This window comes from Sebastes fasciatus, chromosome 20, assembly GCF_043250625.1.
Source record: "Sebastes fasciatus isolate fSebFas1 chromosome 20, fSebFas1.pri, whole genome shotgun sequence".
NCBI classification, from domain to species: domain Eukaryota; kingdom Metazoa; phylum Chordata; class Actinopteri; order Perciformes; family Sebastidae; genus Sebastes; species Sebastes fasciatus.
In genome coordinates, this window is record NC_133814.1 from 9,676,013 (window position 1) to 9,703,774 (window position 27,762).

Genomic DNA, 27,762 nt, shown 5'->3' on the forward strand with positions numbered 1-27,762 from the left:
ATTCGTGCTGTTTATGAGTTTAACACTTGATTTGATAAATAAGCAAAGGCTAAAGATTAAAGCAACAATCCACAGCTTTCCTATTTAGTCATCCCTAAAATCACACAACAGTGATTAATTGTATTTTAATTTCTAATCATCTCATTGTCTGGTAGATCTTTTCCAGGAAAAAAAAAATCATCTGCTAAGCAGATGTACTTGAGATTCCCAGCAGCAGCAACATCCGTTTGTTTTCCATAAATACAAAAGGATGTGCTTAGAAATGCAGAGCAAAAAATGAACCAGAAACACATTTTAGAATAAAAGTTTTAGTCAGAACTTCCAGCATAATTTCATATACAAAAGTCTCAGAGAAAACATCTCAACAATACCATCTTATAAATTAAGCTCTTAAGAAATATACAGTTACATGTAAGTACCGTTTGTGGAGATCGATTAAATGGAGTAGAAAACGATCACAGATACAGGTGTTGTCTGTAGAGAACATTTTATACAAGCATTGTATTGGCGACATAAATAACAGCAAATTTACAGCACATAGTGGACTGTGTTCTGGTACCTTTTTTCAACAGTACCAGGTATCCTCCTGCGTATGCTACATCTTTAATTTTTATTAAAGAAAAGGAGCTTGCATTGAAAGAAATAAAGACAAACAGAACTTGATTTTAACTGCATTCACCGTATAAACGTAACAGAAGGGAACTAAACAATGCTGGTGGGATTGAAATGATTCTGAATGATTAAGTTATGTCTCAGATAGAGAGACACATTGACATTGATTTTGATTTAGCCATTGTGCATAATTCAAAACCTTTTGCTTCTCTCCTCGCTGGCGGCTGTTGTTTCGTCCCTCTCAAAGCTCCAACATGTCATTTGGTTTATCGCAGCATTGCCAGGCTGTCAAGGCTCGTTAACTCTTTTGCCATTTGGTTTAACTTTAGGCACATCTCTTTCTGGAGTTATTTTCAATACGCAGGCTTTGCTGTGTTTTGGACAGCTTAGCATACTTTTGGTGCTCGGGGAGTCAAGTGAAGCTCTCTCAAACTTTGTTAGCATGGCTGTTGTAAATCTGGAGGAAGGCAGGCGTCTTCATACATCATCAGACCGGCACATACGGGCACTTCACAAAAAGTCAAGGCCACGCCCCCTTTTGGGGGATAGAAAACCAAAGATCTCATAGACTTCAATGCAATTTGACGTATGTTTGGATTCTAATGTTGACAAATTCATATGCATTCATCTCCTGTTATACAAATGTTTGTTTTATACACATGTCTAATAATTATTTTGCGACCTTGCCTATTTTGATCGCCGCCATGTCCCTTCAGTCTTCCCCCCTCCCCTGTTGTTAATGTATGACTGTATTATTGCAGCAGGATCATTTAGCCATTTACCACACTGACAGTGAATATTCACGTATCTTATGTGCCTCAAATCTCAGCTTTACGCCATTTTCCATTTTCTCTCCTGTGACAACGAGTTTCTTTCCCCCAAAAGGGAGCGAAGCCTCGGCAATGACGCGATGCTGGTCTGGTCTATAGCTTGGAGCCATGAAGCCATGCTGGTCTGGTCTAAAGCTTGGAGCCATAAAGCCCCTCAATTATATTTTTATTAGGACATGGCAGGGAAACAAATCGGAGATCAGTGTTTTGGGATCTTTGGATTATACACAGCAACTCCTCTGCATAGCGTTTTTACTATTACAGGTGTGGAGACATGTTTCAACTTCTTCTGTTTATGCTATGAGGGACACAGGATTGTTTTCCCCCAAAAGAGGGCGTGGTTATGAGAGCCTACTTATTGCCGGTCTGATGTTTACAGATTTCATAGCTTAAGAAAATGAAGGAGAGGCATACTTTGCACAGTAAAAGCTTTGGTAACACATAATGTCTTCAAGATATCCCTGTCTGGTTTTGGTAGTTGGCTGAACAAGAACGCTACTAACAGTTTTTAAGAGCTTTGGCGAGTAGCCCTTCATTCCCAGCCAAAATTGTGGCTGGTCATTTGGTAGAACTTGAGATTGAAGGGTCTGTAGAAGTCTCTGAGCCTGTGCAGGACCTCAGTGGGGATCTGGGGATGGGGCCTGCCCTTGGACTTCCCCAGGCAGCGCGGCCTGCTGCTCCCCTCGGGCTTTTTCAGGCAAGGGAAACCTTTGGTCTGGTTGAAGTAGAAGTGCTTGTCCGTCACCACGCGTTTGAGCCCCAGGAAGTCCTGGACCCGGCCCATCTCGCCCGCCGGGTCCGTCACGAGGCGTTCGCCGCTGACGAAGAGGAGGCGCGAGAGCGGGAAGAAGCGCAGCCAGTTCTCCAGGTGCTTGGCGTAGATGCCGATGCGCACGGCGCTCCAAGATGTGTCGATGAGCCCCGTGGTGGTGTTGCGGAAGGCCAGGTTCTGGAAGGACGGGAGCCCGGGAGATTTGGTCAGAGTCTGGGTGTAATCGGAAACGGCCCGGGTCACGGGGTCGCGCACCACCACGATGAGCTTGGTGTGGCGGCTCATGGAGAAGACGCGGCGAGGGGCCTCTTTGGTGATGAAGTAACTGGGGGTCTTCTCCATGGTGATCTGGCCCTCCAGAGTACGAGGCATCAAGTTCCTGTATGACAGAGAAAAAGAAAGCCATTAATAAAACTGTCTAAATATTACATATTCCACCGAAGTGCATGTTCTATATTACAAAAATAACATCTATATAACAGAAGAAATTAATACATTCCCTTGATTTTCCTCATAATCCATATAGCATTCCTTTGATGATGCCTCACTTGCCTCGAAGGCTTTTTGATTTTGCTTTGTAATTAGTGGCTAAATCTGTGATTAGAGGGAGATAAACATGACATTAGCTGCTGGCACTGATGGAGCGAACATGTCAGCACAGACTGGGAGGGAGTCTGTGAGCGGCTACTGTAAACCGCAAGGCTATATTAACCTCAGGAAAGTAATTTCCTCTCATCTGCTGCCTCCTCCTAAACAGGCTCCCTCTGCTCTTGGTCCTTGAAGCTGGAAGACTGTCCCGCAGGACTGATAATAGCCACATTACAGTCATACCACTGGTATTTGTAGTCTTACAGCAGGGTTGGAAAAGTTACTCACAATTCTACTACATTTTTTTCACTTTAGGCTAATTCCTTGTTTCCCCCTTTGTGTGTACTACAAGCTCAAAGTTGTTTATAAAATGTAGACTCATAACTTTTTTTGAAAAGTATTTACGTTACTTAGTCAACAGCAAAAGTAAATAAAGTCCGCTGAATTTTTTATTACACAGCCCTGCTCCGTCTCAAGTGCCTTTAGACAACAATAAAAAACAAAACAAATGAGACATTTATGGTTTAACAAGCAGCCAGCCTCGTTTGGAACATCAACCGTTAGCTTAACGTTAGCTCCAATGACTGCACAGTGCACACAGCTTTCATTCACACACCCTCCAATAGGTGATTACTGAATGTAGGCTTAACAGTGGCTAACGTTAGCAAGCCAGCTAAGAACACACTACATGAAAATAAGAAAATATTGGAGTTTCCGTGAGGCACATTTATACTCTTTTGGTAGAGGCCAACTGCACCTTCAACAAGCTAACGGAGCATTACCGGTATTAGTGACTGTAGCATAGTTACTGAATTTCCAATTGCACTACTACCACTCACTGAAAAAAGTGATGACATTATTGTAACACGTTACTGCCCAACACTGGACATTAAATAACAGATAATTCTGATCATGTTTTTTTTCTTTATTTACTTTTTCTTCATATTTCTTACTATCAATAAGATGGAAAACAGCAGTTAGCAGTAGCAGGTACCTACTTAACTACGCAAAAGAGCAGATTAAAGACCTTTACACACCGAGGGCGTGGCGAATAAATTACACGACAATGTGAAATACTTGCATGCGAATATTATATGTCTAGGGCTTTTATTGTGAAAGGTTAGAACGGAAGGAGTGGCTCTGGTCTGTGATACCTTTGTCAAGGTTGAAAGGAGTAATAAAGTTTGCCGTCCTGGTTCCGACTACGGAGCCTCCGTGTTGTTGTTTCATAAATATAAACACAACTCAACCCGTTCCGTACAACTTGATTAGTTGATGCCTTTATTCAAGGTGCAAAAGTGCAGGAAATCAACCTTTGGAAAATTACGCCACTTTTACGCCACATAATATTTGCATTCCGTGTTAAAGTACACAGTTTGAAAAAATATATTGGTGTGCGAATTAATGGCACAAAGAATAAAACGCCCCGCTTTTCCGACATGTCAAAGTGCCTTCAGTGAAAAATGTCTGACATCTAGGTACTTAGGAACATTGCTGAAAGAGTCTGGAAGGGCAACATAAGTAGTCAGACAATCAGAGTTAGTCAAACTTTGGAAGGAAAAAAAACAATTTTACCTCTGAATAAATTGGATTCGATAATTTGCCGGAAACATTTGGCTTATTTACAACCCGTCTGACCACTTGCCCTGTCGTATTTTGTTACAGCGGTATTGCCACGATCCCAGATCTCGTGAATTAATTTGGTGTGTACAATGTTATCATTACAAATAGAAATGAGGACAAAAGTTACGAAAACGAGAACCAAGGAATTATAATATTTTGGCTGCAGTAATGCCTACAGAAAAAAAAAAAAAGTCCAAAAGTATCCTGTAACAAACAGGTTAGTGGAGTATTGTCTTATGGTAGCCATGTGTTCGCATTCAATCCTGGTTGTTGCCTTTGGCCCTGCGATTGTTATTATCATCAGCGGTAGGTATTCTAGGCACACTTTGGCTCTTAGAGGACTGGGCTGCCTTCTTCCTCTTGATCCTTACCCCTACTTAGATGACTCACAGGCTGAGAAGATGTAGTAGTGCCTCAAAAAAAAATCAACAAACCCTGACCAAAGCCTGCGTTTCACTGAGTATAACGTGCCAGAGCAGATTGTATATAAAACGAGGGAAATGGGAGGGAAAGGAAAACCTATTTGTCTCGTGTCCTTTATTTAATTTAAATGCTACCGTAACACTAAAATGGAATTTAATAACCTCCGTTGTAAAAAAAATATATCCTGCCAATTTTCCTCTTTAATATATATATAAAAATATAAAATATAGCCTTTTGTTGAGTTTAAAGGAGATTTAAATCTCAGGCTCAGTTTGTGTTATAGAAGGAATGCCAGTGTTGCATCTGTGAAAGATCCCTCAGCTAATTTCCATGCTTCCCTCCTCCCTCCCTCAGCAGGCATGTGGTGACGGTCGGGTCGGAGTCTTCGTGGTTGGTCTGTAAGTGAAGGGCTTATGGGGCTCTGAGCTCTGGTGTGTGGTGATGGAGCCGACTCCATTCCTCTCTCTCTCTGATCCAACACACACAGTCGGCTCCACAGTCTCCAAGCATGTCCCCTGGTATGAAGCTTCGAGGGTAATACCAAATACACGTCAACTTATGGTATTCATAAGAAAGTTGCATTACAGGGCCGGGGGCTAAACAAAAAAATGGGGAGAAATACAGCAAATACCAAAGGGAGAAATATTTTGAAAAGCAATACTGTTTCTATGGCTATTCTCAACATTGGAATGTATTACAATGAGCATTTCAGGTTTAAAGCGTAATCTGCAACCTATATCGCTCTGGTGCCAAGTTTCTGAGGCTGTGGGTCGCAGGCTTATTTCTGGCTACCACATGACATGAGTGGCAATATAGTTTCTATGAATGTGAAGCTAAATTCCTCATTAGGATCCAAAGGGCAGTTTAACAACTCTGGCTTTGAGAGGAAAATCCACCCTCGGACACAGTTACTCATCAATATGTGAGGTTATTTTGTGGTAATTGCATGCTGGTTTGGTTCATCTACTTCTTTTCTACCTGCCTCTTCTACCTGTGTTTACTCAATGTATCCTCATACATTGGTTTGTATGATATCTTACAAAAAGTTATTCCTCATTTTTGTGCGTTTTCCTACAAATGCCCAGCAATGTGAGATGCACGTGTTTATTTCCACTTCAGTCTTCACAGGAAAAAACTTGGTTAGGTTTAGGCAACAAAAACTACTTAGTTAGGTATAGGAAAAGATAGTGGTTTGGGTTAATATAACTCCGTAAGTGCCGTAATTTAAGTACAGAAGTTAAATGACAATAACTACTTAGTTAGGTGTAGGAAAAGTTAGTGGGTTGGGTTAAAATAACATCAGAAGTGGCAGAAATTAAGCACGGAAGTTATATAACAAAAAATACTTAGTTAAGTTTAAGAAAAGATCGTGGTTTGGGTTAAAATAACTCCGCAAGTGGCGTGACTTAAGAACAGAAGTTACATGACTAACACTACTTAGTTAGGTTTAGGAAATGATCGTGGTTTGGGATAAAATAACATCGGAAGTGGCGTAACTTAAGTACGGAAGTTACGTGACAAATAAGTCAATGTTGACTTCTGTTTTCACATGGGTTACGAACACCGGTCTCCTGAGCGAAAGTCCAATGTTTTTTGACCCACCCATCCACCCCGACCTCGTCCCTACATTGTGTTTGTCGCTCTTTATACTTCCTGGTTCACAATTACGTGGAATACAGATTAACTTTATGAGATACGGTATATACAGTATACGAATTAGTGCAAGTATTTCCAGTACAGAAAAATAAAGAGTTGCATCCTTTAAGCAACATATTTTTGGCTGCCATGCACTCAGATCCTTCAGTATAACTGTCAGTGGACTCTTAGTGCTTTTTTTTTTTTTTTTAAATGAATTTCAGTATGACTCGTAAACATTAGTGTTAAACAGAGACAGAAATAATCCCTCTAATCTAAAGGGACTAGAGCCCAAACTTGACGGTTACTGTTGATGATGGTTGAACAATTGTCTTCTGTCATGGCTCTGGAAAATACTTGACTGGCATTATCTTTTCTTTTTTTTTTTTTAATCCAAAGGAATGCGAAGAAAAACACACTGGAGAACAACAATATGGGCCCAGATATGCAAGATATTTTCAGTATTTTTGTTTTTTTCTGTGGTTACAGTGACATCCAAAACCCGCAACCAGATCTGAAAGCCAAAAAGAACTGGAGGTGCCAGTGTGTTTGCACTGTTTTGTTGTTTTGCGAGCGTGTCTTTGGCACTAAATGGATGTTTGATTTCATCCAATCAGTCTAATGGAAGCCATGGTGTTCCATCCGAGGCTGAGTGGGGCTCCCATTGACATCATGTTTACATTTTGAACCACTAGCCTGTAATCACAGAACAGCCCGGCTACAACAGAAAGCCCAGGAGGAGGCCACACAGCGGCGGAGTATACAGGGAAGAGGCTGGCGGGATAAAACAGAGGGATAGAAAAAGAAGAGAAAAGGAAAGGAGTGGGCAAGAGTAAAAGGAAAGAGGGAATGAGAGGTAGGCCTAAGAGCACAGATGGAGAGAAGAAAAGCAGCAGCGACGTAATCCTCTAATTAACCTGGAGTCGCTGCTCAGAAGCGTCTAATCTCTGTTTCTCTCACAAAGATGAAAACATAGTTTGTTCTTTTTTTATCTGATACCAGCGTCTGTATGGTTTCCAAAGAGTGTTTAGGGAAACCTAGCGACCTGATGTTTGTTTTCATCGCACCTTCACCGTTGGCATCTGGAGCAGGAATGCGGTCAGCTTTGAAAGTGCGCAGATGTGCGTTTATCTGCGCGTACAAATGTGTCCAGACGCTCTCACATGCTCACATTTAGCTGTGCTCTGTGTGGGTGGGCCGAGGCTTTATTAGGGCCTGTTTAAAAGCACTGCAGGCTAATAGGCTACTGTTTATGACTAGAATATGAGGACACATGAGTGAGCTGCGTATACCGACCTATACGTCTCTATACGGCTCTCAACAAAAGCAACAGGAGACGAGCAGAGCATACTTCATGTGTAGACAGATTGTTTGAATAGCATTTTCCATCTCTGCACCACAAACCAAGTTGAGACAACTACATAGCTATTTGGTTAAAATTGAGTTAACACCAGAATCTTTTGACATTTTTACTACATAAAGATATTATTGGGCCAAAGAAATGTAAAATTTCCATGAAAACACTATGCAGAATTTTTGCTGTAACAGTAAGCCAGACCGCGTTGTGCACTCTGGCTTGGTAAGCTGCCTTCTCTGCCACAGAGATATCAAGTTAAAGGTATCAAGTGGTGAGATTAGCCACAGCTAGCCTTAGCTAAAGGTATATTTAGTTTCTCTGCCGACCACTAGCTGTTATCTGGAATTGAAAAATATCAACTTTGATGAACTAACATCTTTGTACACATAAATGATGCAGTCGCTGAATCCAATCATGAGTGACAACAAAACAGCTTAAATTTAGCCAGTACTGCAAACTAGCCGTGCTTAGCATAGTAGAAGTACCGCTAACATCACGCTATTTGATCTGGTTAAAGGTGCATTCCATCGATTTTACATATAAGATTGCGATTTACGGTCATGATAAGTACTGCTCTGGAGGACAAAAATAACCCTGGTGATGTCATCAGGGTTAACTCGGCTCCAGCTTGGAGATAGGGGGTGGGGCAAGAAGTGGGCGTTTACCAGGAAGAGGAAGTCGTATGATAAATGCCAGTGAGCTGAATTATGGGAAATGTAGGATTACGTGTTTTTGGACGCATACCTATTATTTCGACTTTTTAAAATCTTACTCTTGCAAGTCTCCCAACTATGTGAAGATGCAATGCTAAAGGCCTTTATGCATCGGGGGTGTTTTTTGTGTGCGATTAATGCGCACGTCAATATATTTTTTCGAACTGTTGTTTTTGTCATGAGTAGTTTCACATAGAAAGCAGCTACAGTATTACACGGCAAAAAAGTGAAATCATTTTTTATCGGAATAAGGTCAATTTTCTGAGCTTTCGCACTGAGAATAAAGGCATCAATCAATCACGTTGTGCGGAACGGGTTGAGTTGCGCCTATATTTATGAAAGAAACAACACAGAGCCTCCGTAGTCCGAACAAGTATGGGAAACTTTATAACTCCTTTCAACCTTGACAAAGTCAGCGCAGACTAGATCCCCTCCTACTGTTCTTAACTTTCACAGTAAAACCCCTAGATATATAATATTCGAGGTGAGTATTTCGCATTTTCGTGTTGTTTATTCGTCATGCCCCCGTTGTGTAAAGGTCTTAAATCCCTGAAGCACCCCCTTTAAATCACGATAAAATGTTTTATATGTATTAGATTGTTGATTAAATGAAAATATATATGTTGTATTACAAATGGTAGACTGACAGACACATAGCAAAACAGAGACACTGTACCTGTGATCACTGAGCTATTACAGTAAGTACAGTAGAATATGAATAATTAAAAAAATGCTTATTGTTCAAAGAACAAAAAAAGCTGAAAGAACACATAAGGTTTGTAGATGCTGCATTTTCAACCCTGAAGATTGTTCAAAGGCTGAGCGCAATATTTGTATTTTTTAGGTGTTATCTGTGGTCAATGGCAAATATTTTGAGGGTAAAATTATAAATGATTAATAAGCCTATTATTAATTAAAGGGCATAAAACTGTGTTTTGCCACCTGAAACTCCCTTTTTCTATTGACTTCATTCTTTCTGTAGTTATTGCTCTGACTTTTTAGGGCATTAAAGGGTTCACCCACTAAAGTGTTTCTAAAATATGAGTGTGTGTGTGCTTATTTTAAAGTAAAAAGGGCGAATGCAGGTACGGTAAACACAGTGGCTATTATCGCTCTTCTAGTGGGAAGCAAACACTCCAGCCATCTTCATTTCTGTTTGTACTCCACCCATCTCTCTCTTTTTGTGCGCTTTCTACTATGACATACACTCACACACGTAAACACAACACAGACGCGTACACACACACACACCGACCAACCATCTGAACATGCCCTCCACGGGATGGATCCACATCTGGGAGTAATGAACTCCTCAGTTTGTGTGTGTGTGAGATGAGGGAAGTGTTTCTGGTTTAGGAAGTTTCCCCTCTGGTGCCGGGGTTTCGGAGAGCTCCGAAAAGCTGTGATCCATACCGGCTCCGCTGGGCCCGAGGCCAGACCCCCGGACCCTCTTAATCCCCACCAGCCTGCACTGCGAGGAAATGGACTCTTCCACTCTGAAGGTCAGAGGCAGATGGTTGTGATTCAGAGGGCGAGACCACCGGGGATCACGGGGGATCATGTAATGCAACATGTCATCATGTGCAGAACTCGTACTGTACATGCGATGTCACCCCCCCCTCTTTTCCTTCCTCCATCCCTCCGTTTCTCCTCCACTCACCTCTATTTTTTTCCATTTTTCCCCCCCATCTCCCTCTTTCATCTTCAAAGCCTCCACTTGGCCTCTACTGTATCCTTCACAGTGAGATTGTTATGAATACATTTGACACGTGTGAAGGAATTTTTAAAACACATCGACATCCTCAACCACTACAGAGGGACATATGAAGACAGATACAGTCTGCGTGTGCTCAAAGATCTGTAAAAAGCGGCTGCAGTGGAGGGAGGTTTGTCGTTACTGACGGCAAATACAGGGCTGAGGAGCTCCTGTGGGCTGATTAGAAGTCAGCGGGGACTGTAAGCAACTCAATAAAAGGGGAAGTAAAGTAGTACTTCTCTTTGTGTCTGTTGGAGTTGGGCCATTACATTAGTTGGATGGTTGTTTCTGGCCAAAATTGAGCTTTTTGTTAAATGTATCCATTGCTATGTAAAAATAAAGAAACTTTCTTTCTTGGATAGTTTCTTATTGTTTCAGGTATTCTGATTGTGAAGCTGCCAAAAGGAGATTTTAAGGCTAAAGTAATTTATGATAAGTAATTGCATCTGGTTTTCATGACAGAGTTTTTGTGTTTAAATGAAGTTGCAGATGCTTTTCAAGAAGAAAATTCAGGTAGAAACGATTTAAGTTTTAGGAATGAAAAGAGTCAACATTTTACAGGGTTTCTGCAGTGTTCACAAAATTAAATTTAAGACCTTAAATAACACGTAGAATGCAATTTAATACCCTTTTCACTGTCAAATAACAGGAAACCAATACATTAATTTATTATCAATTTATAAGTATGAATTTCTTGACATTATATATATGTCACATATGTCATCTTATATGTCACATTTTTGCTAGTATTTCCGAATTCTATATAACAATAATTCCTAATAATATAATTTATCGAGTCATGTGACCTGGACCCAGGTAAGCAGCAGAAAATTGATGGATCTATCAAGAATTTACAACTAATGTTGCTGTCTATGAGAGGCTAGCATGTCCTTTATGGAGGGAACTGAATTTAATGCTTTTTAAGACTTTCAAAACCTGCAGAAGCAGACTGTATCTACAAATATCTGTATTACATCAACCCATACACCTCATGTTACTGTATCTCTCTTCAGCGTGTGTGTGGCGGACCATTACACACTCCGAAGGTTACGCGTCTGGCTGACGCACCGGGGTGGTGAGGAGTATTTTTACCGAGGAGGTTTGCATCAATGGGGTAGGTCGGTAGGAAAGAGCTGAAGAATGTGTCTAGCTGAGGGGAAAAATAGAGGCGTAACGGTTAATAGAGACATCAGAGGGCCTGCTGAAAGCGGTGAGTGAGTGAGAAGTGGTCAGTCAGAGTTTCCTCTGAGAAACCAGCGCAGCCCTAATGACAGAGGAAGATCTATGGGTGTGTGTGTGTGTGTGCTTTTGTATGTGTGTTTGTGTGAATTTCAACAAAGCTGCTAATTCTACACTGTTTGAACCTTTAGCATTAGCTTGCAACTGTTTAAATCAGCTGCCAGTTAGTTTTAGGGGGAATTTTGTCAGGCACATAACCCCCATTAAACAGCATAAAACAAAATATAAAGTGTTACCGTAATTAGTGAGCCTTAAGGCCTTTATGCACTCCCAACATGCACTCGTTGACGTAGTTATGTTGTTCAATATCACTGGGAACTGCCTAAAGGCATTTGTTTTTTTTAGATGGAACGGAACAGGGTGAAACAAAAACATGAATGGTTGACACTTCTCTGCGTCATTGAAGTGAATCATCAACTTCATTTGTAGCGCGTCACGCTGCGTCAAGCGTCGGGCGTCAGTTTGTAGCTTCATGTCACCGGCTTCCATTGAAAATGACTTGTAGCCTGCTGCTGTGCCACTCGTAGCGTGAACACAACATACTGTAAGTAGCTGCGGGAAGGAAGGAAGCTCAAAGATGAAAGTTGGATGAATGATGGCCAGCATTGCTAGTGGATATCTGATACTTACACAATATGTCAGTCAAGGTGTTTATTCCAGTTCTTTGACTCTACTTAATTACAATGTTGTTTAACTTTAATAGGATGAATAAACGACACGAAAATGCGAAATACTCGCCTGAGAATGTTATATGTCTAGGGCTTTTATTGTGAAAGGTAAGAATTATTGTCAAGGTTGAAAATGCTTTGCCGTCCTGGTTCAGACTACGAAGCCTCTCTGTTGTTGCTTCATAAACATAAAGCGCAACTCAACCCGTTCCGCACAACGAGATTGGTTGATACCTTTATTCGCGATGTGAAAGCTCAGGAAATATACCTCGTTCCGAAAAAAGAAAAATTCTGTCGTTTTTTTTTGCCACGTAATATTCATGTTCTGCGTGAAAGTACTCATGACAAAAACAACAGTTCAAAAAAATATATTGAAGTGCAAATTAGTCACGAAAAAACGCTGCCAGTGTGTGAAAGCCTTTAGAGGAGCTGGTAGACAGATTTTGTTACCTTAGCCTTATACTGTTTTTACCGTACTGACCGCCATCTATCTCTTGGCAAGAAAGCAAATAACCTTACTTCCCAACCAAATATAACTTATGATTAAGTGAAGGGGAATTAAAGGGTAAAAATATCCCAGCAATGATAATGAGCACATAGCACCAAACAAATCACCAAAGTACTTTAAATACTTAAATATGACCACAGTCGGGAAAAAAAGGAGAGAAAATGAAGAACAGGAAGAAGGGATGCAGTGATTTTATCTTTCTTAGCGTAACAACCTGTAATGTCGGAACATGGAAATTAGCCTAAGTTTGAATGTTTATGTATGAGTGTACTGTATGTGTCCATATGAGCGAGTGGAAGTGTGTATGTGCGTGTGTGTGTGTGTGTGTGTGTGTGTGTGTGTGCACTGATTGCTTCCACCCGTCCTGACTTATCAAATGGGAAAATCTGCCGTCGTGTTCCTGCCGGTCCCACAGTGGCCTACTTGTGTGGCTTTATCTCCGAGCTGCCGGGGGCCCCGGGGGCCCCGCCCAGGCCTTCATCCGATCCCCTGAACACAGGATGGAGGAGGAGGGATGGACGGATAGATCGGCTAGATCCTGACCCCAGTGATGATGTCCTTGCCACGGTTACATAATTGGTCTGTTAGTAGGATGAATGTATGCAGACTCAGTTCAGTTTAGTTAACTGGTCATTTAAATGTAAAATTCCTCAGGAAGAGGTCTTTTGAATTAAACATCTTTCAATTTACCATCAAATCAGCACATTAAAGCTGAAGCGATTAGTCAGTTACTTGATTAGTTGATTGACAGAAAATCGATTGGGAATTATTTTGACAGTCAACTCATTGTTTTAGTAATTTTAAGCAAAAATGCCACAAATCGACTGATTCCAGTTTCTTAAATGTGAATATTTGCTGATTTTCTTAGTTTTTATTACACTAAAGTGATTATATTTGGGTTTTTGCTACAGTTTCTCACACTTTATGGACCGAACAATCAATTATTTGAGATATTTTAACTCATATAAACAATTGTTAGCTGCAGCCTTAGAGCACATATTCATATTAACAACATTTTTTCTTATATTTAGACAAATACAATTAATTCTGAAGACTATATATATGAATATGTACATACAATAAATTAAAATGTGGAATATACTGCAAGGGCGTTATTAAAAAAAAAAAAATCCTAAAATATATTACTGTAACAACATGTATTTAAACATCTTCTATTTTTTCCTATATTTAAACACATACGATAAATTATGAAGATATATCCGAATATGTACATACAGTAAATGAAAATTGGGAATATTCTGAAATATATTGTCAGGGCGTTATTACATGTTATCCAAAGTATATTGTATTTCCATATATATAAAATGATTCTAGATATTTTTATTTTATTTATATTTGGAGGACACACCACATTTTGTAATACACACTGATATATAGTCACTTTTCAACATTATATTACGACTATAGATAGATAGACAGATGGATGGATAGATAGATAGACAGATGGATGGATAGACAGATGGATAGATATTTTGCTCTGCCTTCAGTTCAGCCAGTCCAGTTAAAGATTAACTACTAGTCAACATGTACTGTACATACTCTAATGTTTACCATCCCCACTCAGTCTGCACAGGCGACAGAAAACAACCACGTTTCACTAATTAAACAGCTTTTCTAAATGAGTACACACACACACACACACCTCAGAAACACTGTAATCGACTCAATATGGACTTTTGCTCATCTGGCAACTCCCCAGGATCCGACCAATAAGAACACTCGATACTGTCTGATGCTTAAAAACCCACTTCCGAGCAGTTTCAGCCTGCCACTCCTTGTGGTTTCTCAGCTCATTGTTAGCAGTGTCTTAAGCTGAAAACCGGAAATCACTCCTGGCAGAGGCACAGCTTTTACAACTGGAAACAGTCCGTTCAGCGGTCTGCTATTAGTGCCATCTATCAGGCTCATCGGAGCGGACTCAGCGGGCCTTGGCTATACGTTTACACACATCAAACATGCAGGACACGGTCGAGTTTTGGATGGACATGAAGCGGGAGCTGGTGTCGGTTTCCAGATTCCCCTCCCGACGCAGCGTCTAGTTTGATGGTTTGCTTGTCCTCAAATTCAGCTCCAGCTCTCGGTGCCAGAGTTTCAGGCATAATTAATCTCATTTCCTCTCAAAGCCAGCGCAGACATCACCGACAATTAACCAGTTCAAGTCGGTTAAGTCAAACCGGTGGGAGTTCACTAGGAGGGTTTTATAGCAGACAAAGAAAGGTGTGTTTCTCTGTGGGATTGTCAGGGTGGCTGCCATAGTTCTCACGACCCCCCACCTACCTACCCACCCAGCCAGTCAGACATTAAACAGATAGACACCAGTGAGAGGTCCACGGCCACACACACACAGTCAATAATTACCTGCCTTTCCAGACAGACCAGTGATGGTTAACTGGGCGTCGGTTTAAGAATCTGCTCTGCTCATCAAAACCAAACAGCAGTAACTATGAATGAATGTAACTGTCAGTACAGTACGTATCTCTTTTCATGACAGAAATAATAAAGTAAATGACGTAAATGGAGAAAGTGAGTTGATATTGTATTCAGATCCTTTCTTCAGTGTAAAATAGTTGGATAAATAGAGCCAGAACAAAGCAGAAGTGTGACTCAAATCTCTGAGCTCCCTGAAATGATCATCTTGAATATTTTGTATCATAGAGCTGCAACAATTATTTGTTTGGATGATGAGTTAATTCCTACTACTAACTATTTTGGTGATTGATTAATCATTTTTCTAGCAAAAAAAGTCAAACTTGGTTTCTTGGGATTTTTCAATGTCGGTCGAACAAATGAGAATTTGGTATTTAGGAAATTGTAACAGGCATTTTATGCTATTTTCAAACATTTTATAGACCGAACGATTGATCAATTAATGCTACAATGTCCTAGTCACTATCACACATCTTCAATGCAACCCTGTCTCCTACAAAAAAATTACGTTCCCATACAACTGAACTGCATTCTGAAACATTTCGAGGAAAATGTATTTTCTACCGGATTACGCTCGCACTTTTGAACAGTTTTAAACACACGGTTAACGCTGTAAATTTAAACAAACAAAACGAAAAACACAACAAACCTACTTGGTTAGGTTTAGTAAAAAAAACATCATGGTTTGGCTTAAAATGACTATGTTACGTTATTAAGCTACAGACATAGATTGAAATAAGTCAACGTTGACAAATAAAATCGGTGTCCTGGGTGAAAGTCTTGTGTTTGTTTGATCCATCCACCACCCGACTTCCTCCCGACTATCATTACAAACGTATCTGTGATACGTCAAAAACAAATGAAATCTGCAACAAAATATGTTTCCCTCGAAGCGTAATTGACAACGCACTTTTGTTTTATGGGAATTTTATTTTTAAGAGCCAGGGTTGCTTCAGTGATGATGTTGTGATGAAGTTATTTTCCTACCTTTGTAAAGGCAAAATCTTAAATTAAGATTACAACAACATCAGATGTTTTTAAATTATGATACAATTTCAATGTAAGTGATTGGGGACAAACCCCAATCACTTACATTGAAATATATCATAATTTATAGAACATCTGATGTTGTTGTAATCTTAATCCCGACAAATCAAGTCAGTATCTTTCAAAGTTACAAAATCCCTTCTTTGTGTTACTGTCCTTCTACTGAAGATCATAAAGGAAAGTCTCTCTGTTCAAACACAAAGAGGTCATTCTCACATTGATTGCATCAAGAAGGGATTCCTCATTGGTCAGTATGGACAGGAGGAATTAATACAGTGACCAAGAACTCTTCCATTGTACATATGACAATTGTTTTATTATCTGATCATCAGTATTGCTATTTGAAAAGTGGCATAGTACAGGAGTCAAATAAATGTATTTGAGTACAAAGTATAAAGTGACATAAAATGGTACTAGTATTTCAAAATTGTATAGGACGTTTGTGAATACCTTACACAATCTGATGACTGTTGCTGTCGTGTCACCAATTCCCTCACATTTTCTATTCCCCTTTCACTTCTTTTTCTAATGAGTAAGTACTTATTTTAAGTATTAATATTTCTTTCTCATCATTACTCATTTCCTGTTCGCACACTAATCTAAAACAAAATGATGACACGGCAAAGAGAGAAGAAAAATAAAGAAGAGGTTGAGAGGAAATAAAAGCAATGACGAAGAGAAGGAGGAAGTAGAAAGTGGTTGCTCCATTAAACATGGCGTGTCAATTGTCATCCTGATCTCTGCCTATTCAGCAAGGAAAAAACGAATTTGCTGAGTTCGTGGTTGAAGTTAAAGCATCACGTCTTGACTCTTTTACTTCAAAAGCACACTCTTAGTCTGATAGTCGGGAATTAAAACCCAGACGACGGTGATGAACGACACAAACCGCCTCTTTCTGCGCTCTGTAACTAAACTGTGGTGAAGGTTTACAGCTTCCCCCGGTGATCCTCTCACCGTGCACCTGATTCCATTATTTCTGACTGGATGAGACACGGCATGCTGGGAGACGAAAGGTCGACCAATGACGAGCTGTCAAAATATTGATGACTGAGTTGGATCAGACCTTTTTTTCTTTTTCACCGAGTAAAAATCCATACCTGTCCCACACCAATTTATCAAGTCATGTTTGATTATATCCTTGCACTTTTTCCTGCTTCATTTGCATATTAATTCTGACAAAAAGCCCTATACATGTAAATAGCAGCATGTGCCATTTAATGTTTATTAGCTCTGACAGATGCTGGATAGTGTTGCTCATGTTCATGCATATAATTTTTCCTTCCTACGCTGATGCGGCTCCAAATACTCGCAAAGCATTCAACCCTGTCTTCTGCACAAAGCCTTCTTTCTTCCAACATCTATACATTTCCTATTTTTCCAAATTCTTGCCTGAAAGCCTCCCTTTCCCCAAAAAAACAACCCTTTGTCAGTCTGAAAAGCAACATGCAGCTTCCAAGAATGCGAGCGGAGAGGAATTCAACTGGAGAATTCCCTGTGATTGGTAGAGAAGTCTGACAGGAAATAAAACCAGGACATTCCTGTCTAGGTATAGCTGAATTACACAACACACCTCCTGAGAGACAGGAGCCTATGAGACGAAGAAATGAGTCGATAAGGAAAGAGATTTAGCGACAGAAAGAAAAAACATTGACTCTAAGGAGAGCCAGCAGGAGCGAGGACTCGTCCAGTGGCTTTACATTACACAGTTTGAGTGACCTGAACAAGCCAATAAATCCACCCGGCAACACTCGGACTGTGGGGTATAAATGTCAGAAGTGGAAGGGAGTAACAGCTCCTTGTCAACAAGATTGAATATTCAGAAGTTAATTCATTTCTGCTGCAACGACGTGATAAAGGCAGCGAGAGAGAGATCAATAGAAAGAACCTATTTCAGGTGATCGATATCGGGAAATGACATTTATATCGCCTGGATATTTATAGCGTCAAGGAAATGCGGACGGACGCCGAGAAGCACAGGGGAAAGCGGACGGACTTTCAGGTTGAGCTGAAAGCAGCGTGAATGAATCCTGCGCTCACACACATGCTCACACTCACTCACTTTGCACACCATGGCTGTCTAAACCCTCGTTCTCCACCACGAAACCACAGAATCGTTTCCAGGAGATGGCAAAGCCAAGGCTTTTCCACATATAAGCATTTTTTTCTACAACAATTTGCCAAATGCTTCCTTTAAGGATGTCCATGTGTTTTACTTGGTTACCAGCTGAAGACAGAGGCCAAGGCTTTCTCTCTCTCTCTCTCTCTCTCTCTCTCTCTCTCTCTCTCTCTCTCTCTGAGCTCAAAGACACAGACAGCGCTTTGAAATGAAGAGCTCTGTCAGAGAATAAATGTTTAAGTGTGTACTTTCCAGCCCAGTTTCACATGATATTGTTGGCTTCACATACAACGGTTCTGTTTCAAATTGATATATGTGAATCACTGGGTACTTAACATGTGATTACACTAAATGAATAATATTTTTATAACTACATATGATAAGTATGGAACAGGCAGGAGGGCAGAAAGGGGGAGGAAGAAAGGACAGGGAAGTCAAATGTGTCTACTACAACATATAGGGACAGGTCAGTGGTCAATTAAGGAAACATCATGTGTTAAAATGACTACATCGTTAAGGTTATGGGACCTTCATTGTCACGGTTACAATAATAACCATGGGGTTAAGGTTGGGGAACGGTCGTGGTCATGGTTAAGAGAAACCAAACAGTCTCCCATCATGGCGATGTCAGACATTTCGTGGAGCCATCCATCCACCCAACTTCATCCTTCTGTGGACTTTATCCAGCCCTGTCTCCTACAAAATTACGTTCCCAGACAACTAAACTGCATTCTCTATTATGTTTCGAGGGAAACATAATTTCTCCTGGATTACAGTCGCAATTTTAAATAACATGGTAAATTGAAAAAAAAACACAAAAAAAACAACACAACAACGCTACTTCATTAGGTTTAGGCAACAAAACTACTTGGTTAGGTTTAGTAAAAACCTTTATGGTTTGGCTTAAAATTACTACATACAGCAAGTGAACGTTGACTTTTGTTTTCACAAGAGACACGAATAGCGGTCTTCTGGGGGAAAGTCCTGTGTTTGTTGGACCCATTCACCACAACGTTGATTTATTAGTCGCGTAATTAGAACCTAGATCTTTTCCTAAACCTAACTAAGTCATTTTATTGCCTAAACCTAACCAAAATGTTTCCTGTGAAAACGGAAGAGGAAACAAGAGGTGTTGTAACAAGAGGAAATTGATACGTGTGTCAGGTGTTGCTGGACATTATAAAACGCGCGAAACATGAGGAATAACTTTTCGTAAGACAAACTGTTTTATGAGAATACGTTTATTACGTCACTTGCTGCGGCCTCCCGCAGACTATTTGTGATACGTCAAAGACAAACGTAATCCGCGATAAAATACGTTTCCCTCAAAACGTTATTGAGAATGCAGTTTAGTTATATGGTGACATCATTTTTAGGAGGGCTGCTTTATCCTGATGGACTTAGGTCACAGGATCTATGTTTTTTTCTTTCCACGTACCCCCTGGCAACTGCAGAAGTACCCTGGACTATAGGTTACTTGTACATGCTTCCAACATTTACACCTGTCTTATATAAAAATAAAAAAGTCCCAGTAACTCTTGTTGCTTGTCTGTAAGCCAGTGAACTACACAGCCCCGGGGTACAATAAGCTTCCCCTATAGCACTAAAGGTTGAGGTGCAGGAATACCGGAGCGCAGCGCTACGAGAGGAGGGGGTGGCTTGGTGGGGGGGTGTTGACTAATGCTTCATAAGGCCTTGTTTAACTGCGACCAGGGGCCTAATCCCTCTCAGCCACTCCGCACGTCCCTGAGCTGTCCATGTTAATGCCTGACCTGTCATTACACCGGTCCAATTCACACAGTGTTGACACGAGCTGTCGGCGGATTAGGACGAAGCAGAAACACTCGTTTCATTACGCCTTCAGGAGAGAAAAGAAGAGGAAGAGAAACAAAACAGGGGAATACGTCATGTCTGTGTTAACAGAGTACAAGGTGAGGGCGGTTCACCAGCAACAGAAAGCATTAAAGGAACGTGTAAAGGTCGCTGGTCTTCTCACCTTTAACCTTTTCTAGTGTTACCTTCTGCTTTGTCACCATTCAGATAACTACAGATTCTCTATAGAGCGTGTTGCTTCAGATGAAAAATGCATGTTTGGGTTTTACCGTCAGATTTATTAGATTAAAGCAGCAGTAGGCAAGATTAGAGCAGATATGATTAAAAAAAGTTATTTTTATAAAACGGTCACTATATCCTGACAGTAGTGCATGAGACAGGTAACCTGAAAAAAAATCATGTGCCTCTGTGTCCTCCGGTGCTCCTTTGAAATCCTTTGTCCCCCGAGCCATCAAACTGTACAACACCTCTCTAGGGAGGGGGGGGAGGACAAAGGAGGACGGTCTGCAGGACAGATAATAATGCACTATATACTCACTTTTAACAGTCTCTTCTGCACTATATTCACTTTTTTAATAGTCGTGTATCACAGCTGTTACTCTGCACTATATTCAGTTTTAACAGTTTTCTTCTTCATCTTGTATTTTTATATCTGGTATATTTTTTTGTTCTTTGTACTTTGCACTATTAACTTTTTACTGCCTTTTTACTAACATGTGTTTTTGCACTTTTGCACTATGGAACTGTGATGCTGGAAACTTGAATTTCACTCGGGATTAATAAAGTTACTATCTATCTATCTATCTATTTATCTAATGGTATCTTCAAGATTTCACAGACCGGACCGTCACAGGCTTGATCTTTTAAAGCCTGAAAACAGAGCCATGAGGAGGTGCAGAAGTCTAGTTTTCTCTCAGAACACTTGTATTACAATATGCTTAAAAAAGTTATTAAGGAATTTTTGCCAAATGATTCCAAAAACATTCTGCCTACCACGGCTTTAAATAAGGAAAAATGACAATTTATCACCACAGATCGTACGTTATCCAGTTTAAAGTTTGTAAGTTGGTCAACACCAAAAGCACAAGTACGACATTGTGCAAAGCCAGGCCATTACTTTTGATGGAGAGAGTGGCAATACGCGTGCCATGCTGATTTTCGTCCAGGTTTTACTACCAAAGTTTAACTAAACTGACCGTTGACCCACGCTGACCTCAACAACGTGCGTCCAATGAGATTCTGGCACTGAAAATGTTCATAAATTATGACAATAATTTTACTGAAGGGAAGACAGTGGAAGAGTTCATTTGTGCTTCAAATCTGTAAATCTACTATCTGATCCTTGGTAAAAAGGTCCATCTGGATTTGGTAAAAAATCTGAAGCCTGGTGGAAAATATTAGAGAGGATGGGGATACAAGGTTAGGAAATGTATTTTGAGATTGTTTAATATGCCGATGCAGTCCATGGTATCGTATAGTTGCTGCTTTGTATAGTTCTTACTGATTATTTCGGAAGAGACAACAATACTGAGTCTCACAGTTAACCTCTTGAAACCTTATGTTACCCTTAAATATCTGCTAAGAACAGGACAGTGATGTTAGAAAAAAGGACACATTTTGTAAAAAAGTAAGAGACATATCACGCCTGTTTGGGGTCAAATATTCTCATCTAAGAAGCCCCTTTTTATAGCTTCACTTTTACGTTAAATGTTGAAATTGATGATGGTTTCTGCATCATTTTATACATATACAACATCTTATTTCACCACATTCCTACAAGTTATATAGATCTGAAATAGCTTGCCTATTAGAGCTGAAACAATAAGTCAATTTATTGATTAGTTGACCCACAGAAGGTTCATTAGTTTGATAATCGATGAATCGTTTAAGTTATTTCCACAGCGAAAAAGCCAAATGTTTTCTGATTTTGGTTTCTCAAATGTGAGGATTTTGCAGCTTGTGTGATAGTAAACTGGATGTATTTGGGTTACGGTGGGAGAAAGAAAAGAACTTTGAAGACGTCATGTTGGATTCTGGGAAATACCGATGGGTATTTTTCACGATTTTCTGACATTTTATAGACAAAAACAATTTCTTCAACACTTCATCCTGTATTTTTGCTTCTATGAAAACTGATTGCAAACAGCTGTTGTTTTAAACTGTCTGTGCTGAGACTATTCCAGTTTTGGTAATTCACAAACTCAAAGTGAAACTGCCTCAAGCTGCTGCACCACATCACTCATAACTGCTCATCACGCATGCATAGGACATTTTGATGCATGCAGCAGGAAAAACCCCGGCCTCCTCCTCCTCCTCCTCCTCCTCCTCCTCCTCTTCCTCTTTCTGAAAACCACACTGAGTAATAAGAACCAACACTTGTGCACACGCACACACTTTGATCTCTGATGTCACTTAGTGCTGTTCCACCTGAGCCTCGCAGTGAACCGATCATTACCCGGATCTATTGATCTCCGTCTTCTTCTTCTCTCGCCCCACATTTTTCTGCCACACCTTCACGTTCTCCTCTCTTCTTCTGCTTGTCTCTTTATCAAACCCTCTTTTACTCCCCAGATCTTTTTTTTTACTCCCTCATTCCTCCTTCTGTAATGGTTTTCCCCTGTCCCTCCCTCCCTCTCTGTCTCTTTTTCCTCTCATCTCAGATATCAGGCAGTCATGTCCACCCAAAATACGAAGCTTCCTCTGCTCAAAAACATTCTTTAACTTGCAAAAGAATATGTTACACCCTTTTTATTGATCAATTTAAACATGTATTTGGGTCTATAAACTCTCTGCACGCTGCTATCCTGAAAACAATCCGTCTGGGTTTCATTGGAAAAATTTTAATTTGTGACAAGAGAAATATTGCTGTCAATCTCCAAAAGCCCATTTCGGCTGATCCTCAAGCAAACACCTGACTGAGAGGTCATCCACACTACCACCATCCACCATCCACAACAACCCATCCTCCCTCTCTCTGTGAATTGGGCCGGCGGCGAGCGAGGCCCTCAGGGGACCAACATCGGACACTTAGGGAAGCAGCGTGTCAGCTCAATAAACAGCAATTTATTGGCAGGGGAGTGAATACGCTGCCATCTTTGGAAGCTATCAGCAGAGCCTCTTATTGGTGCTGAGGGATATTAATGAAGAGAGGAGAGGGACTGATGATCACAGCGCGCAGGAGATGATGCGTTTGCCTGCACAAAAACACGCTTCACGTCATGAAGAGTGTGTTTGAAATAGCTCTGCTCTTGTTACATCACGCTCAGTCACTCATATGTCACGATTTACTGTTATAAGGGAACTAGAAAACACATGATAATAATCTGATGACAGCACAAAACGCCACATTTGTCCCCACTGTGGTCCCAGATTGGTAAAAAAAGTTGAAGTCTGAAAAAGTCCTTTATACATATGGCACTACAAAGCATAACAGCTGCCCACTTCTCAATTTGAAATCCTCATGTTGTATCATTTATTAACGTATTTTAGGGCTGACCCCTCTTAGTCGGCTGTATTGGTTTCATTGGTCATTTTTTATGCTTTTTTCATGCTGAATGACTTCTTTCCAAAAGAAATTGAGCACATTTTTAGTAAACACAAGATTTAAAGTGGTGCTTTTGTGTGATAATTTGTGGAGAAACTCAGTTTTACAGATCTGTCAATTAAATCAACTAAAAGATTAGTCGACAAAATCATATGTGTGTTGGTTGACTATGATTTTTTTTGGTCGAGGACAGCCCTAGTATATTTCTAAACACACTTTTCAGATCGAAAGTCAAACAGATTCCACAGACACAAGATTTAACTTAGTGTACATCTGGCTGATTATCCGGTCAGAAGAGATCTACTAAAAACACATGTGCAACTATTGAAGATAAAAGAGATATCATGCACTTTTTGGCATTACAGAGCAAATACATAATGAATTTAGAAGAAATAGGGGACTTTTTGGGCACTTTTTTGGGCACTTTGGGCACCTGCATGACTTGATTTTGCCTAGGCCTGGGCGATAATTCAATATGAATGGAATCGTATGGTGATGATATGATATACCGAGATATCGCGATACGCAATTACGTCGTCTAATTTAATAATAAGGAGCACATACTAACTCAAATTGCTCAGAAAATCTGAATTACTAAGAATTCTGCTCATGGGGATACACCAGTGTAGTTAAATCAAACTATTGTCTTAATCTGATCACTCTGTATTTGTGTGCATGCATGCGAACATAGTCATTAAGTATAGCTGGAAATATTTATTCATTTCTTTCCTCTACAATTTCACTTCCTGATGCCGTTTGTCTGCTACTTCCCGATGCTTGTGTACTTGTCTGCATATCTTTTATGTCGTGCTTGCTGTTAAATGTAAAGCTTGTTGTGATTGTTTGTCTTTACTCCTCTTGTTCTGTTGTTGTACTGCCTGACAGCCAGTTTGTCTGGTAGTGTCTGTCGATTGTGTGCCTGTCTGCATTTTTCTTTCATGTAATGCTTGTCGTGTATGCCAGTGCTGTCTTTTTAACTTTTTATATTTCTTTTCACCCCTTTACCCTTTTCCCTCAAGAGGCTTTGCCTTTTGCCAGGCCACCATTGTAAATAAGAATTTCTTCCTAATTGACTTGCCTGCATGGTTAAATGAATAAAATAAAAACTTGAAAGTTGAAAATGACATGTTAATTTTTGCACTAAAGTTCTTAATTAAATGAGAAAATAATTCACACAGGAGTATATAAAAATGATGCTTTATCATGTGGTTATTTCATAAAGACTATTCATTTTTTGAATTACAAGAAAACATGTGATATATATCGTTATCGAGATATGAACTCACCTGTATCGGTATAGAAGATTTTGGCCATATCGCCCAGCCCTAATTTTACTACTACACACATTTACACTACTGGGCCTAATATACAACCCATCACAGGAATAATATCATTATTAGTTAATTAATCTTAAACGGATGCCTTCAGCTTAATAAACATAAAATAAAAAAGGCTTCTCTACATGTTTATACACATCTTGAGGAATAAAAACAAAAAAATAGTGCTTCTGGAAAGTGACAGTAGCAACTTCTAATCAGGTGTCCATGACTTCTGCCCTGACCTTTGACCCTTAGCTACTATTTTACTACTTCACATTAACACTACTGGGCCTAATACAACCCATCACAGGAATAATAATATAATATGTATTTCATTGTTTTTATTGGATTGTTTTCCACTGTTTGGTTAGGTTTTTACTGCACATTTTGTGTACTTCTTGTTGTTGTTTAACTTTTGTTGTATCTTTAAAATGATGTTAGTTTAGATCTTTCTTCCTTTTTTGTTATTGTTTTTTTTTTCTCCTGGGGTTTGTGGGGGGGTCCTTTGACCTCTCCTGACACGTTTTTGACTGGATTTTGTGAAGTTTTATACATGTGCAAATAAATAAATAAATAAAAATATCATTAACATGTTTGAGTTAATTAATGTTAAACGGATGCCTTCAGCTTAATAAACAAAATAAAAAAAGACTTCTGTACATGTTTATACACATCTTGAGGAAGAAGTAGAGCTTCTGGAAAGTGACAGTAGCAACTTCTAATCCATGACCTCTGCCTTTGACCTTTGACCCTTAGTATACTATTCTGGTCATTTTCCCCAGTTTGGAGACAGCAAAATTAACATTATCATACTGTTTGTTTTATTAATTTCACAGTATTTTAAAGTTAATTTACTGTTTAAAGATACATTATATAGCTGTTTTTCACCTTTCTTTTACATTATCTTACTGATAATGCACTATTTAGGTTGGATTTTTTAAATACATTTTAATAAACATAATTTTTTGCCTATATGAATAGACTTAGCAGGTTACAGACATAGGAATAGTCACACTAAATACAATTAAAGGCACTTGTTAGGAAAAAGGCTATAATAGACTTGTTGACACTTTTCCCAAAAATGTCTGTCAATAGCTGGCTACAAGCACAGAATGTAAACCATAACAACATGTGAGAGAAGAACAATAAAGCTAATTCACTGATTTTCCAATCATGTACAATGTACAAGCCTCACATGTGCAGATCAGGTCCCAGAAAAAATGCTGCATGAAACTGTTACTGATGATACTTTAGACAGTTGATCAGCAGTAAAGTGATGTTTTTTTAAGAATGCATTATAGTTCAGCCTATGAGCGTAATTTAACAGGTTTTATTTTGTATTAACAGTAAAGCACTGTTTTTAGCAATAACAGGTTAATACTGTTGAAATCCTGCTGTAAATCAACAGCAATTGTTTACAGTGCAGGGAACATCGTGATATGAAGTAAATATTCCATGAATTGTTGTATCATCATAAGTTAAAAAAAAGAAATTAAAAAAAAACATCTTACCTGTACCAGTCCAGTCCTTTATCATAGAAGCGGTCAAAGAAGTGCGGCTCTGATCCGACGGCTCTGACGTCCGGATGGATCCGCAGGAACTCTAGCAGAGCCCTGGTGCCACCTTTCTTCACCCCGATGATGATGGCCTGAGGGAACTTCTTACTGCCGAAAGTGTTGGCTATAGAGATGTTAGACGGAGCGTCTCTGTTGGACAGATGCTCCACCTGAGACGCGTTATTATTATCATTATTATTGTAGGCGCCGAGCTGCTGCGCGTCTTCTCCACGTCCATCATCATTTAAGATGATTCTCTTTGGATTATTATTATTACTCTGTTGGTCGTACACGGGTCTGGGTAAGGAGTCACAGTATCCGTTGAGGCAGTAGAAGAGGTACGTGAAGAGGACGATCATGGCAAAGAAGACAGAGGACAGCTTGGACTGCACCCTCAGGTGTCCACAGTTGAGCGCGGCTCTCCATTTACTACATCCCATGAGTCGCAATCCTGAGCATGAGGACACAACGCGGGAAACACGCCACATCAAATGATAACTTCATACTAAGGACTTTAAAAAAAGTCACTCAAAAGTGAGGACGATTTTTTAGAAAAATCTGCGCGCAAGCAAGAGGCGCAAAACTTGCCACCAACGCGCGCGTCAAAAAGCTCCACATGTTCCTCAGCTTCTGACTCTCTCTGTCCCTCTGTGTGTGTGTGTCAGCTCGCCATCAAAGACAACTTGTGGATTTTTTAAGAAGAACTTGAAGAAGAAATCCCAACGAGAGGCTCAGCTGAAAGATAGCTGTGTGTGTGTGAATTAACGCTCCTCCGTGCCTTCTGTGCGCTCCTGTGGCTCCTTGGCAGACAGACAGCAGCTTCTCTATAGGAAACCAGTCAGAGAGCCAAATCCACGCCCTGTTTATCAAAACGCACGCCCACCTCCATCCTCAACACACACTAAAACAACAAGAGAGAAATAATTAACACTGCTTAACCTCTCCAAGTTGTCAGAGAGAGAGAGAAAGTCTCCTATCTAATTATTATTTGGTTAGAGTTAGTCATTAGTTTAATTGTATTTTAATGCATTTTGGAAGAGGAGGAGGGGGATATATCTGGAACATGATGAAGAGGGGATATTAGTTTTGGTTGAGGATGTAATTTAACTCTCATTTCCCTCTTTAAATCACCACATCCATTGTGAGACTGTCTACTGATCTGAGCTCACACTTTG

General features: G+C 39.9%; 2 protein-coding genes across 2 annotated transcripts in view; both read right to left on the reverse strand.

Annotated features, from left to right (window-relative positions):
* The window catches only part of mlst8 (MTOR associated protein, LST8 homolog (S. cerevisiae)), a 118,211-nt gene that overhangs the window by 42,018 nt on the left and 48,431 nt on the right, over window positions 1-27,762 (reverse strand). The gene's annotated exons all lie outside the window — the stretch shown is intronic.
* LOC141758971 (heparan sulfate glucosamine 3-O-sulfotransferase 6-like) lies at window positions 293-27,408 on the reverse strand. Its single transcript, XM_074620828.1, has 2 exons — window positions 26,543-27,408; window positions 293-2,593 (listed from the first exon to the last, which is right to left on the reverse strand). The coding sequence occupies exons 1-2, from the start codon at window positions 27,073-27,075 to the stop codon at window positions 1,975-1,977; spliced, it is 1,152 nt and encodes a 383-aa protein (XP_074476929.1). The 5' UTR covers window positions 27,076-27,408; the 3' UTR covers window positions 293-1,974.

Excerpts from the sequence above, each read along its gene's own strand:
- LOC141758971 (XM_074620828.1), bottom strand. The coding sequence starts at position 27,075 with ATGTGGCGTGTTTCCCGCGTTGTGTCCTCATGCTCAGGATTGCGACTC. Across the intron at positions 2,594-26,542 it reads AAAGGACTGGACTGGTACAG|GAACTTGATGCCTCGTACTC; the intron begins GTAAGATGTTTT and ends TCTGTCATACAG.